At 44.0% G+C, this 13,699-nt stretch overlaps 1 protein-coding gene across 2 annotated transcripts in view; it reads left to right on the top strand.

The window, feature by feature from the left end:
* Positions 1-210: 210 nt before the first annotated feature.
* The window catches only part of FAM131B (family with sequence similarity 131 member B), a 55,726-nt gene continuing 42,237 nt past the window's right edge, over positions 211-13,699 (top strand). For both annotated transcript variants that reach the window (XM_074895696.1, XM_074895686.1), the window contains exon 1: positions 211-340. In XM_074895696.1, coding sequence (XP_074751797.1) covers positions 313-340 — 28 coding nt within the window. In that variant the 5' untranslated portion in view covers positions 211-312. The remainder of the gene's footprint in view (positions 341-13,699) is intronic.

Below are 13,699 nucleotides of genomic sequence, written 5' to 3'. Positions count from 1 at the left end.
GCAGGCGGAGAAGCGAGGGGGGTGGGGTTGTGAGCACGGCGGCGGCGGAGCCGCAAGGGGAACGGAACAAAACGCGGAGGCGCGGCGGGGGGCGGATGACAGCCTGGCCCGCCGGCTGACCACCCTCCTGCGGCGGGGGCATCCCGCGCTCCTCTCTGGCCATGACCCCGCGCTGGTCCCGGCTGGGCCACCCCGGCGTTTCCCGCTGAAGGGACCGGCTCCTTCCCGAGCTTACCCCGCTCCCTCCCTCCCTCCCTCCTCCGCCTCCTCGCTGCTGAGGCTGCCGCCTCTCCGCGGAGCCCCGCCGGAGTGATGGGCTGCATCGGATCCCGCACTGTGGGTAAGGCGTTGGCGGGGATGGCGCTGGGGGATGCTCGGGCCGCCCGGGTAAATGAACGACTGGCACGGCGGAGTGTCGGTCGGGTCGCCCCTCGCAGCCCCGCTCCCGGCTGCTCAGGGCCCGCCCAGCGCCATTAGCTGTGCGCGGCAGGTCCCCCGCGGCGCGGGATGTCGCGGAGCCCCCCCGGCGGGGACGGGGGGAAGCGGGACGTGCCTGGTGCTGGGGAGGGGGATACGACGCACGTCTCCCCCCGGCCACCCATGTCGGAAGGTCGCGGAACATGTGGGTCAGTGCGGTTGCTCCGCTGAAGGGGGTGGGTGCAGGGCGTGTCTCCCGGAGCGGGATCGGGCGCCCGGCGGCTGCCGCCTTTGCTCGGTGCTGCTTTATTGTTATCCGAGGGTACGTAACGTTGCATGATCTGCACGTCTTCTTCTCTTCCACCTTTCCCTCTGCGTAGACTTCAGTGGAGACCAGCAAACAAAACCGAATCCCCTTTTGCAGAGCCATTGCGAGGGGACACGGTGGGAGGAATAGCATCTTTCCTCTGGGCCACACACATTCTCTAGCAGAGGATCCCAAGCCTTCAGACTATGTAACCTAGCTTTCCCCTCCTACACTCATGCGGATACCAAGAGATCCCTTGATCCCTAAGCGCAGGTCTCTACAGGTAAAAACAGCATCCTGTGGCACACTTTCCTTCCCACAGGAAAATTTCTTTCTGTGCAAACCACGTGTGCAGACATCAGTTACATGGGGATGTGTCATTCAAGCCAGCAAAACAATCTCTGAGAGAAAAACACAGCTCATTTGGTAGTACATCTCTCTCCCAAGCCTTTCTGCAACACACATGGGCATTGTGATGTCTGTGGGAAAAGGAAAACTCTGAGGGCAAGGGAGTTGAACCACCTCCCCAGAATAAATCTGAGGGACTGTGTCAAAGCCTGGTGCTGTGACACTTCTTGGCTCAATGGTAAAGTCCTTTGTGAGCACTTCCAGGGAACCATCTACTCCCACAGCAGCAAACTTTAAACTAGAGACTCCGGTTTCTACTTTGGGATTTAATTTCCACATCTATCCTTTGCCTTTTACTGGTCTCAAATGTCCTCATAACCTAAAGAAATGTCTTATGTCTTCTGTAATGTCCATGTGGCAAAGATCACTGCAATATTTCCCTTAAGATTCTTCATGCTCACCTGGATCTGTGTCTTTATAGCATATCAAAAGACATATTGCTTCCATCTCCTGCCATTCCCATATTCTCCACACATATGCGCTGCCAAGGGCTTTATTATCCTGTTAGGTGGCACAGTATCTGTACCCCTTTGATCAGCGTGTGTCTGAACTAGCAGTGTTAATTCTTGGTCCCTCTCCCCACAACACCGTTCAAATAAAAGACAAACATGCATCTAGTAACATCCATTCCTCTCCGAAGCGTGGTTAAGCTGTTGTACTTAACCACGCAGGTATTTACTCCTGTGCATGGCAGTATTTTTATGATCCGTGGCCAGGAATCTGTTACAAAAAACCCTTGTGTAACTAAGCTATTGCAAGTATCATTCTCATATATATACATACGAGAATATATATGTTTATAAATGTCATACTGATATGCGGACATAAATGAATATATAAAAGCATCTATGCATTAAAATGATGATGTGATAATGGTAATTGAAAATTCTCTTTATCTTCTAGTTTCATTCCTTAAATATAGACCTTAATGGTACAGATAATGGACTTTCCATAGTATAGTGACTTTTGGTTTATACAGTATATGTTCATGCTAGATGGACATTAGGGACCTATTTGTACAGCTAACTGAGGTACTCTCTTTCACCTCGTGTTACAGAGGTGTGTGGTGAGGCATGTTGCACAGATGTGATTCTAATCTCTATAGGAGTCAAATACCAATGTAGTAATAGTGCCTGATGTACTGTTTCACTTCCTGTGAAACTTTGACACTGTTTTGCTTCAGTAGGGGCTTCATCTGTTTTGTGTCCTAGAGGTTGGACTGGGTGAAGGTGGGATCCTTGAGTTTTACCTGGACTTCCCCACATATGGAAGTTGGTTAAGAACAATTCTTATTTGGTAGCCCAGGTTTTTCAGTCCAGCCTTCCTGGAGTTATTGAGAGGATTCTTCAGACCTATTTTGGGAAATCAGTGCTTTTAAGTGCTAGGTCTAAGCCTTAGGATGTGGTTGGAAACTAACACCCTAGCATGAGTAGAGCTCTGTGTTCTTGCTGTGTAGTGTATCTGGTTAGATTTTTGCAGAATTAGTTCAATATACAGGCTCTGTATTACTTTTCCAAGACCAGGTAGGTCCTAGAGATAGAATGGTGGTACACTTGAATTTAGTTTTACCTTGGAATTTTCATGTAGCAGATTTTGAACTCAGAATTTGGGAGGTTTTAATTAGTGTTAGAAAGCTTGTAATCAGTCACATTTAGTTTATTCACCACACAAGGGCCAGTGCAGGATTGTGCCTTGAGCTTGCTCTGGGCCTTTTTCCATTCCAGTTTTAAGCAAGCCACATGATTTCTCCATCTCCCGCAGGGACATTTTACTATGATCTAGTTAGGTGTCATAGTTTGCACATGTTTAGTGATGTGCAACTTCACATTTTATTTCCTAAATATGAGTTTTCTGGTTATTTCTCCCTGAGGAAAAGTAATTGAGAGGGTCATAACAGAGCAGCTCTGTATGCGTAAAATTGAAATGGAGTCATATAACATCCTTCAGTTTTATAGAGGACACCAGAAATCACAGTGGCAATGATCAGATTAGGATTTCCTAGGGCATGAAAAAAGCTGAAAAGTGACCTTAAAAGGCTGAACTGATACTGAATCACCCTCTCCACAGATGCACCTACTCACACCACAGTGTCACACATGTGCTGTGTGTTACATGTCATGATAGCAGTTACACAATGAGCACTGCAGCTGGCTTCTGCCTCTGAGAACAGCTACAAGTCAGGTCTGTATATTGGTGATAATTACCCCATCATAGTTCCCAGACAGCTGCCCAGTGACTCTCATCATAACTGGGACTTGATTCTACTGAATTTAAAGGAGGTTTTCACTGAGGTTGCTGGATGGTTAAGGCTGCAAAATCCAGCTGGGAACTTGTAGATATTTGAGTGCCAACTAAGTGCAAAGATCAGCTTGATTACTAAATCAAGTAACTAAATTAGCAAACTTTAAGATTTCAGCCCTGCGTATATGTCTGAATGCATTGCAAGTGCACTTTGACCACAGCTTAGACACCTAATACTGACTGTTCTGACTAGTGTGACAAGATCTCTCTTAATTCCTTGAATGGATTTAAATTAATAGAAAGCTCAAGTCTATTAAGCTCAAGATTGCGCTGCTTTATCCAGTGGTGTCTCTGGTTTCTCTCATGTCTTTGCGCAGAAGCCTGCAGCAAACATGTTTCGTGAAGTGACATAAAATTGTGGAAAAGTATTCCAAGAAATTAAAAACTAATAGTACTTTTGAAGTGTGGAGGAAGAGAAACTAGAGACACTTACACTGCATATGGGGAAGAACTTTCTGACCATGAGGAGTGTCAAGCATTGGGAGAGGATTCCCAGAGGGGTTGTGCAGTGTCCATTCTTTGAGGTTTTCAAGACCAGCTTGGGTCAAGTCCTGAGTAACCTGGTCTAACCTCAGTGCTGACTCAGCTTTGAGCAGGAGTTTGGACCTCAAGAGGTGCCTTCCAGCGTGAATTATCCTGTGATCCTATGCTTAGGATCTAATGCCTGGAGTGGTTGTCTTTCTGAGTCAGGTTAGATCAGTTCCTTTAGTCCTTTTCTGCCAGAGGACCCCAGGTCTTCTACACGTGGATAGTACATTCCTGTACCTTCTCCCCATCACCACTTTCCTTTAACTACTGAGAATACCATGTGCCACAAACTCCTTCACCAGAATAACCCCAGCTGTCAGCTGAAGTTCTCCCCATGTATTTTTGGTCAGGCAATTTTGCAAGAAACAAGTGATAGCTGGTTTAGGCTCATGCACAGAGCAGCAGTCACCATGCAGAATGGCAAAGACAGTGCTCTTTATAAATATCAGGGTCAAATGTGTCTGGCCAAAGCCCACCCACTTCTGATGCAGCCATTCATTAGAGTGGGAGCAGGACAGGAGACTAGCAGGAGAGGGAATAAGCAGCTGGAGCAGTCAGTGATCATCCCCTTCATTTTTCTCCTTACTCATCCACCTTCAGATCTGTAGCAATGAGATCCGGTACAGCTAGTGTATGTCTATATACATCATATCAAGGGGCCCAGTGTCCATTTCCTCCCTCCTTCACCTTCAACATATAAGTGAGTCAGTAAAAAGAAAGAGAGGGAGGGAAAAGCCTAGGAGAGGAAATAGTAATGCAGAAAGAAACTGAGTCATGGCATTTGGGATAGATTCATTTACTTGCATGCATACTGGGGGAAGGGGAAGGAGCACAGAGCTCTGCCTAGGAACCTCCACTTTATAGCCAATGTGGGTAAAAGAGTGGGGAATACATGAAGAAAGGTATCCAGGTATCTTGTTCCTCTCTTACCTGGGGGAAGGACAAGCAGAACAGAGGGACAAAGGGACGCCTTTCCTTCCAGAGCAGACTGCTTTGTGCTTGGTCTCACTTCATTACTCCCACTTCTTCCCTTTTTCCTTTTGAAGGGTTCTCAATCTGATCCCTTCAAAAACTCAACTAAAGAGCTCTGGTGTAAGAAGTTATTTCTGCCATTGAGGATATGAACAGATAGTGACCTAGCAGCCAATTGTCATGAAGTGTGTACAAACTGATGATCTTCAAGACCCCTCTCTCTTTTGTCAGGGTTACCAAAATAGGCTAGTGGATTTGAAGTTGTTGTGTGGAGAGGACTAACAAATAGCATGATTGCATAAACCTAGCTTTATAGGGAAAAGTTACTTAAAAAAGTGCAAGATAAGCTTATCACTAACGGTGATTAATGTAAGAAAAAAGTGTGTGACATGTTGCTGATTGACCTAAGACTTTTTTTTTTTGGTGAACAGCACAACAGATCTGATTTTGAGAAACAGAGAACAGAACTGAAGGACAACATACTGAGTTTGTAAACTCTTATGGGCAGTAATATGAGAGAATTATGAGAGAAATTATAAAGAACCTGATGGGAAAATGGAAGTAATGAATAGTATTTCCTTGGCATGATAGAGCTGGGAGTCTGACTTCTGTATACCGATATGTATTGAAGCAGAAAAAGTGAGCTAATCAGTAAATACTTTGGGCTGGCTTTCTTGAGGGGAAGTAGCAGATAAATAGTTTTCAGCTCATTTAATAAGGATATTCTCTCCACAGTAAACAACCATGATTTTAGACTAATATTTACAGCAGCTAATTCAAGATAACTCACACTCAGGAGTTTTTTAGTGGTTGGATAAAAAGTCAAAGCTTTGTTTTTCAGTAAGTTCTGAAAAAGTGAAAAGCTGGAGTTTTACCACAACATTAAAAGTTCTGTGAGATGGCCTAGGTGCTTAATTTTGTCAATCTGATAAAATTCCCAGTAAAATATTAGGACAATATGCCAGTCAGAATGAGTTTATGCAAAACAGATCCCATCAAGCTAACTTAATTTCATGAGTTTTATGAGACTCCCTGCAGCCAAGTACTTCTGTGATAGAAGTACCTTTACCTACAATCATGGTAACAGATCTAAAATAGTAGATGCTAAAAGATAAAACCACTAATCAACCAACTTAGTATCACACGATTCTTTGAGTAATGATATATGAATACTGTACGTTTTAAGTGCATCAAAATTCAGTACATAGCAAGATAGTAACAAAGAGAGAATCACTGTTGAAAAGCTTGTGTTTCTTATGTGATCCCATATTTCTCAATACAGTTGTCAGTACCATGTGATTTTAACATATTGCTCAAAATCCTGATGGGAAATCTAAAGTATTATAAGCTTGGTAGAATCTACAAAGACTGGAAGAACTGCTAAAAATGAAAATACAAATGGAAAGGATAAATCACTGATATGGAACTGTTTGATTCATTCAGAGTACTGAATCTTGACAGTTTGTGTTTCAGTCTAAGCAAGCATGAGCTCATATATCTAACGACAGAGTGTGAACAGTATGTTATAAAGCAGTCACACTGAAAAATCTTATAGATATCTGAACAGATAATCAGAAGATCAACAGCTACTATTGTGGTGCTGCAGCCAAAGAAGCTAATGTGGTTCTTTGGTCTATTAAGAGCTGAGTATTGAACAAACAGGAGGAGAGAGGGTTATATTTCCTCTCCATTTGGCACTTGTGAAAAAATTCTTTTTCATCTACTTTGTCTAATTCTATTATTATCACTTTGAGAAGTAGTGCAAAGCTGAAGAATGGCCAGAAAGTAAACATGGAACCATGAACGAAAACTCACAGAAGCAACCTGATGACAGTTTTTGAGTGTTTGAGTGAAGAAAAAAGCCCTCAAAACCATCAATTGAGCAGAAAACAGTTAAAATGTGATAGAAGGATGCCAGATACATTCAGATTGTACATGTGGCAAAAAAAATATCAAATGGCAAAAATGCTTATAAAAGCTGTAATGAGTCCTCTGTTACCTGAACACATAAAAATCAAGGTTTTTTTTCCAAAAATAATGCTCTAGTTCAAGCAGAGCAACAGAAAGTATAATTAACAAAGGGAATACCTTTAGCCTCTCTTATTTTAAGGAGGCCAGATTAGATGATCAGGATGTTTCTCTGTGAGTTTAAGCCACGTGTCTGAGGACTCAAATCCAGGATTATACTAGACTTTTCTATGTCCTGGGAAGATGTGGTTTTATCCACAGATGCTGATCAGACGTGGCTTATGGGGAGTTTCAGTGCAAAACTTCTTAACTAAATCAAAGAAAATAGTTTGGTGATCCAAATGGCTAGCATGTAGATTGACATTCCACATGGAAAAAATAGTTTTAGGGATTATACTACTGACCATTTATAATTACTGTCCAGGAAGGTGACAGGGAGTTGTGACAGTCTGAGGAAGATCAAAGAGGCTGTGAAGGCAGGAAACTCAGTAGTAACAGGGTCTTCAGTTAATCCTACATGTAGGCTGGCAAATGTTTACTTCAGGAGACTTTCAAAGAGCCTGTAAAAGACAAAGCCTTGTGCGATGATTAGGAGGACTTAGTGCATGATGTTACTACTAAAGAGGCTTCAGGTGATTCAAGAGAGATTAAGACCACCAAGACCCTGCCCCCAACCTCAAAAAAATAAAGAGCAATTTTGTATCTGTTCATTGTGGAGGAAGTTGTGGAATTTTATCCTGTGGATCCTTGTTGTGGATGCATCAGAAGATCAGCTTCAAATCAAAGCCTCAGTAAATGAGGTTGTAAAGCAGGTAGACAAAAGAGCAACAAGTCATCAGACAGTATTCATGCAAGACTTCTTGGAGAAATTTGAGGCTGAAAGAGCTGAACTGATTACTGATTATGATTTGTAATGCCTTCCAATTACTTTGGTACAAGAAGATTGGAAGGTAGCTATCTTGAGATCTGGGAAACTATAGGCTAGTAAACAAGATATGCCTAGCAGGCAAGCTAATAAAGTTTACTCTAAAGAACAGAATTAGTGCATGCATGTACAGGTAGGATATACTGAGGCAGTGTTAACACTACTGTTGTTAAAGGGGTATCACACCTTGTAAGTCTTAGAAGGAGATACAATGGCTATAGTCTACTTGGATTTGCAAAGCACCTTTGTAAAGGTCACTCACCCCAGGCAGTTAAAGAATCTGCTGCTGAATCAAAAGGAAGTTCCTGAAAGTAGCTGGATAGAGACAGGAAACAAGGATTAGCATGAAATGACTGGTTTTCACAGGGATATTTTTTCAGATTTCACAGAATCACAGAATCATTTAGGTTGGAAAGGACCCTGGAGATCATCTAGTCCAACCATTTGTCTAGCACAGTTCCCACCTACAGCATATCCTTAAGCTCTGAATCGACCCTACTCTCGAACACCTCCAGGGATGGGGACTCCACCACCTCCCTGGGCAGCCCATTCCAACGCCTAACAACCCGCTCTGTAAATAAATGCTTCTTAATATCTAGTCTGAACTTTCCCTGGCGCAACTTGAGGCCAGATTTGTACGTATTTATGAATGATATGAAAAAGAGGGGTAAATAATGAGGTACCAAAGTATGATAATGACAGTAATCATTTCGGGGAGCAAAAAAAAAAGCTGTATGCAGAGGTTTGCAAAAGGATTTCACATTAATGAATGACTAGTTGTTAAAATTATGGGTGAAATGTAGATAAATGTGAAATGATGCACACAGGCAAAGCAATTCTAGTGTTACATTTGCAATGATCAAGGTTCTGAGTTTACTATTTCCATGCAAGAATGAGATCTTGGGGTTATAATAAGTAGCTTAATTCTCAGTACCAGTAAAAATGCCAATCAAATGTTAGTAATTGGGAAAAGAATAGAGAAAAAAATGAGAAACAGCATTATACTATGTATAAAACAATACTACACTCTTATTTTGAATATAATGTGTTGTCCTCCATTATGCATTCCCATTTCAGAAAGGACAACTGAACTGGAAAAGATTCGGAAAAGGACAGCAAAGACAAGGGCATGGTGTGGATTATATGTGAGAAGCCATTTAAATAGGGATTTCTTAAGTATGGAAAAGAAAGCCATTTAAGTAGAGATTTCTTAAGTATGGAAAAGAGATAATTAGGAAAAATTACAATGATATCTATAAAATAATGAATTTTCTTTGTGATATGAGCAGCATGGAGAAAATGAAGAAGGAAGAATATTTCATTATCTATTTCAAAACAATCTAGACATCAAATGAAACTACAAGTAGCAAGTTTGAAACAAACAAAAGCCAGCACTTCTTCATATAACACAAAGTTAAATTGTGGAACTCCTTGAAATAGGATGCTATGGGTACTAAAAGTTTTCTTTGCTTTAAAAAGTGAACAGGTGAATAGAAGAAAACTCCTTTAAAGGTGACTAAATACAGAGGCAACATCTCTGTCTCAGGAACTACTTGAGATGTAAATTACAGCTGGCTAGGACAAGTATTCTGGGAAAATATCACTAGTTTCCCCTGTTATTATCCCCTCTTACACATTCACTCCCACTGATACCCATCCTAAACAAATACTAAATGCCTACTTTCCCACCAGCCCCTAAAAGAGAGTGAAGAAAAGGAACCAAAGAAAAACACTATCACTGAGGTGGGCTTGGGGGTGGAAGAGAAGAAAAAAAATAAGAGAACGGGGTAATGACTAACAGGCTAAAACCAGGAAAACAGGGAATCAGAAAGGAACAGTGAGCAGGGCACCCCTGTATTTCCATGGTATTGAGGCACTGGTAGATGCTGCCTAGCGATACCCTGACCAAAACAAGGGAATAGAAATAGCAACTGCTAGTTGCTGGGATCTTGGGTTTTCCTCTCCTTGGAGCTGCTGATAGCCAGCTTGGTGAGAAATGATGAAGTTGAAAAGAGGACCCAGAACATAGTAGGCCTTGGGATGAGAACTGTACAAGTAAAGATGTGAGAAGTGCAGCCAAAATCTTGATAACAAGTTCTGAAGGAGCCAGAAGACTGGTAAGCTTGATGTACAGAGATGCCAGTCTCCCTCTAATTGCATAAGACATGAGTCAGGGGATCCTGTGAATGAACTTGTGCCTTCTGCTTGATCAAAGATTTTTCCAGCTGATGTTCCCAGTGGTTCATGGAATTAGTTCAGAGTAGAAACTGGCCACCAGTATTCCTCATCCTCTCCTGATAATGAGTGGTCCTACAACCATGTATCATGATTGTGTGTAAGGGGGAGGAGGTTGAGCCATCGATGCATGAATGTGTAGAGGTGTTTTCAAAGGAGGTCATCTGGTTGTTCAAAGCTTAGTGAAGTGGTGTGTGAGTTGGACAGGGCATCACAGGTCAAGGCCTCAGAGGTATCTCCATGGTCCTAGGTGTTGGAGGGGACTACCCTCCTGTGGGACTTGTCTGAGGTAGGAGATGGTGGTATAATATGGGTGTTCTGTGCTGTATACCATACAAGCAGTGTGGGGTTGACCACAGACACAGTGGTCCCCAGTTTTAGTGATGCTGCAGGGACAATCCTTTCATGCAGTGATGAGGTTTCTGCCTGCACTTGGAGGTGAATTTTGTTCAGCTGGGGCTCAACAGGGTGATTCCCCCTTGTTGGTGATCATGAGGGTCTTGATTGCTCCAGAGAGCTTCCACGTTCTAGGAGGGCTTTTAAAACACCCGTAGTTCAAGAAGATCTTACAAGAGGCCTCTTGGGTCACTGGTGTAGAATGACAGCCATCTTGGAGATGATGAGAGAAGGCAGATGCTAACACAGTCTGAAGTGTAAAAGATCATCCAGAAGTCCAGTACTTTCTCCTGGAGGCTGGTCAGTGTTGCAGGGTTAGGGCACAGGGTGTTAACGCAGTATTGAAGTATGGTCAGCACTCATTGGTTGATGATGACCAGAACCCTCCCTGAAGGAAAAGCTGCTGCATCATTTCTGACCATGTCTGCAGCTATTCAGACACCTTGACCTTCTTCTTATTCCAGCTAGTAGCCAGAAAGTGCCTGGTAGCCCAGAGGTAGGCTCTCAGAGCAAGAGGCATGTACAGGCCTCACTTGTTAGTGGTGTGGAGTGCAGCTGGGAGGTTGGTAGCTAGCTGCCTGCTTAGCACCTGTTTCCAAACATGTGGCAAGACCTCTCAACCCAGTTGACTTGGGCGGAGGAAGGTGCTGTATACGTGACTTGGTTGATCCATGTGTGCCAGGTCTGCTGGGTACCAGAGTGTGAGGAGGCATGTCAGCAGGACTAAACCCATGTAACTACACACAACTTTAGTTCTGTGAGCAGCAGGTCCATCACGCCCTAACAGACAATCACAGAATCATTCAGGTTGGAAAAGACCCTTGGGATCATAGAGTCCAACCATCAGCCCTGCTCTGCAAAGTTCTCCCCTACACCACATCCCCCAACACCTCATCCAAACGACCCTTAAACACATCCAGGGACGGTGACTCCAGCCCCTCCCTGGGCAGCCTATTCCACTGTTTGACACTCTTTCCATGAAAAGTTTTTTCCTAATGTCCAGTCTAAACCTCTCCTGTTGCAGTTTAAAGCCATTTCCTCTTTTCTATCGCTAATTACCTGTGAGAAGAGATCAGCACCAACCTTTCTGCAATGTCCTTTCAGATAGTTGTAGAGAGTGATGAGGTCTCCCCTCAGCCTTCTCCTCCTCAAACTGAACAGTCCCAACTCCTTCAATCACTCCTCATAGGATCTGTTCTCGAGGTCCTTCACCAGCTTTGTTGCCTTCCTCTGCACCTTGATACCTCTCTCGTATTTAGGTACCCAAAACTGGACACAATACTCCAGGTGTGTCCTCACCAGTGCAGCATACAGGGGGACTATCACCTCCTTACTTCTGCTGGTCACACTATTTCAATACAAACCAGGATGCTGTTGGCTTTCTTGGCCACCTGGGCACACTGCTGGCTCCTGTTCAGCTGTTTGTCAATTAGAACCCCAATACAGAGGAAGAGGACCCTGTTGAGCTTGAATAAGCACTCTGCAGTTGTATACAGCTGCTAGAGAAACACCATGAAACAGGAGTTGAAACTGAATGCCTTCAAAGGTCCCCATAAAATAACCATTGCCTATTCTGTTAAACACTTTCTCCTGGTTGGGGGACCAGGAGGAGGAGAGCTACTGACAGACTGTCACTCTGTGGTCTTAGATCATACACAATTTCATGCTCTGAACTTGAATCCTGTGGCTCTGGTCTGGGTGAACCACATACACCAGCACAGACTTTAGCTACATTATAGCTTTTGTTGTAATCTGTGCTGAGGAGAAATACCGTGTAGCAGTCCCTTCCTTTGCAGAGGTCCCAGGTTTTTTGGCAGAAGAACTGTCATACCTCTCTCCCATGAGAAGTAAAGCTCTTCACTCCTCCTGAGAGGCTCAGCCTGGCAGCCTTGGAGAGCCTGGAGTTTTGTTACTGTGCATGTGGTGAACAGTTTTTGAGGCCTCAGCCACAACAGGAAGGAACTCCAGTGAGTCCTGGTCAGCCATAGGGTACTTTTGCTCAGAACATGGCAAATGCGGAAATCAACGTTATCCAAACAGAAGTGGACTTGCACATGAAGTTCTCCCTCCTCTTGCTTCTGCTCTGGACCAATGTAAGGAGAAGTACCCTTCACAAGGATGCAAGCAATGTGTTTTTGTCACCTCACTTGTGGAAGAATCAAGTGCCATGATCCAGCTCCCAAAGGAGCTGGGTCTACAACCAGGCAATGGTGTTCTGGCCCTGAACTTCTTTCAGGACCCAGAACTTGTCCTGCTGTCTGTGGCATCCACTGAATTTCTGAGGGAAGCCTGCCTCTCTGACTTGAGAATATCCTGTTTGTTCTGCCACATTCCTCCACTGCCTTGGTGCCATCATGTAATTGTAGGAGAAGAACTTGGCCCACAACTTCCTACTCTACCTTCTAGCACCTTTGGGACAAGGGAAAGGATGTTGATCCAGAGGTCCTGGGAGGCTACTATAAGGCTCATATTTTTTAACAGGTTGTTAAATTATTGGTAGGCCAGTCTCATCCTACAGGAGGTGTTGGTGAGCAACATGGATGGTGATGTGAGAAGAATAAGCTTACAACATGTTGTGTGCAACAGATGCCATTTGCCCAGGAGTGGCTCATGCTCTGCTACTCAACTTGTGATGGAGGAAGCATAGTCAGGTGTATGGAGTTTGCACCAGGGCATGACCTTCAGATGGATACCTACTGTGGCCTGATATCTACCCCTGCCAGTCCAGTTCAGTGGGATATTTTAAAGACCCTGTCCAGGAATAGCACTTGGGAGGAACCAGACCAACAAAGTTGGCAAATATAAGCTAGAAAAATTATAAAGGTACAGGGCCTGGTTTTAGGGTACATACATCAACTGGATTACTGACACCCATTCTATAGAGTGAAAGGTGCATCAGGTGACAGGCACGTTCTCAGTGACTTCCAGCACTTGGGGTTGCATTTCCAGGGTGAACAGGATTGCTGTTCCATCAGACATAGTGGCATGAGCCTTTAACTGTGAGGCAGCTAAAGTAGACCATACTTTTCTACCACTGCAGCAACTAGGCTTGACAGTTGGATTGGTGAAGATCTCCTACAGGAACACAATGGAGGACCCTCCTGCCCAAAGCAAGGAGAGTGCCCTGCCCCTACAGAGACCTTACCTTCATCCCATGGGGTTTAATGGTTGGATTTTGAGCTGTTTGACGTGGAGGGAGGGAGAAGAGGTGTAAGGAACGTTCTGGCCAGCAGTGGTGGTGC

The sequence above is a fragment of the Athene noctua genome, chromosome 1 (genome assembly GCF_965140245.1).
Source record: "Athene noctua chromosome 1, bAthNoc1.hap1.1, whole genome shotgun sequence".
In the NCBI taxonomy this organism is placed as follows: domain Eukaryota; kingdom Metazoa; phylum Chordata; class Aves; order Strigiformes; family Strigidae; genus Athene; species Athene noctua.
Note: the sequence above shows the minus strand (reverse complement) of the source record. Positions and strands in the feature narration are given on the sequence as shown.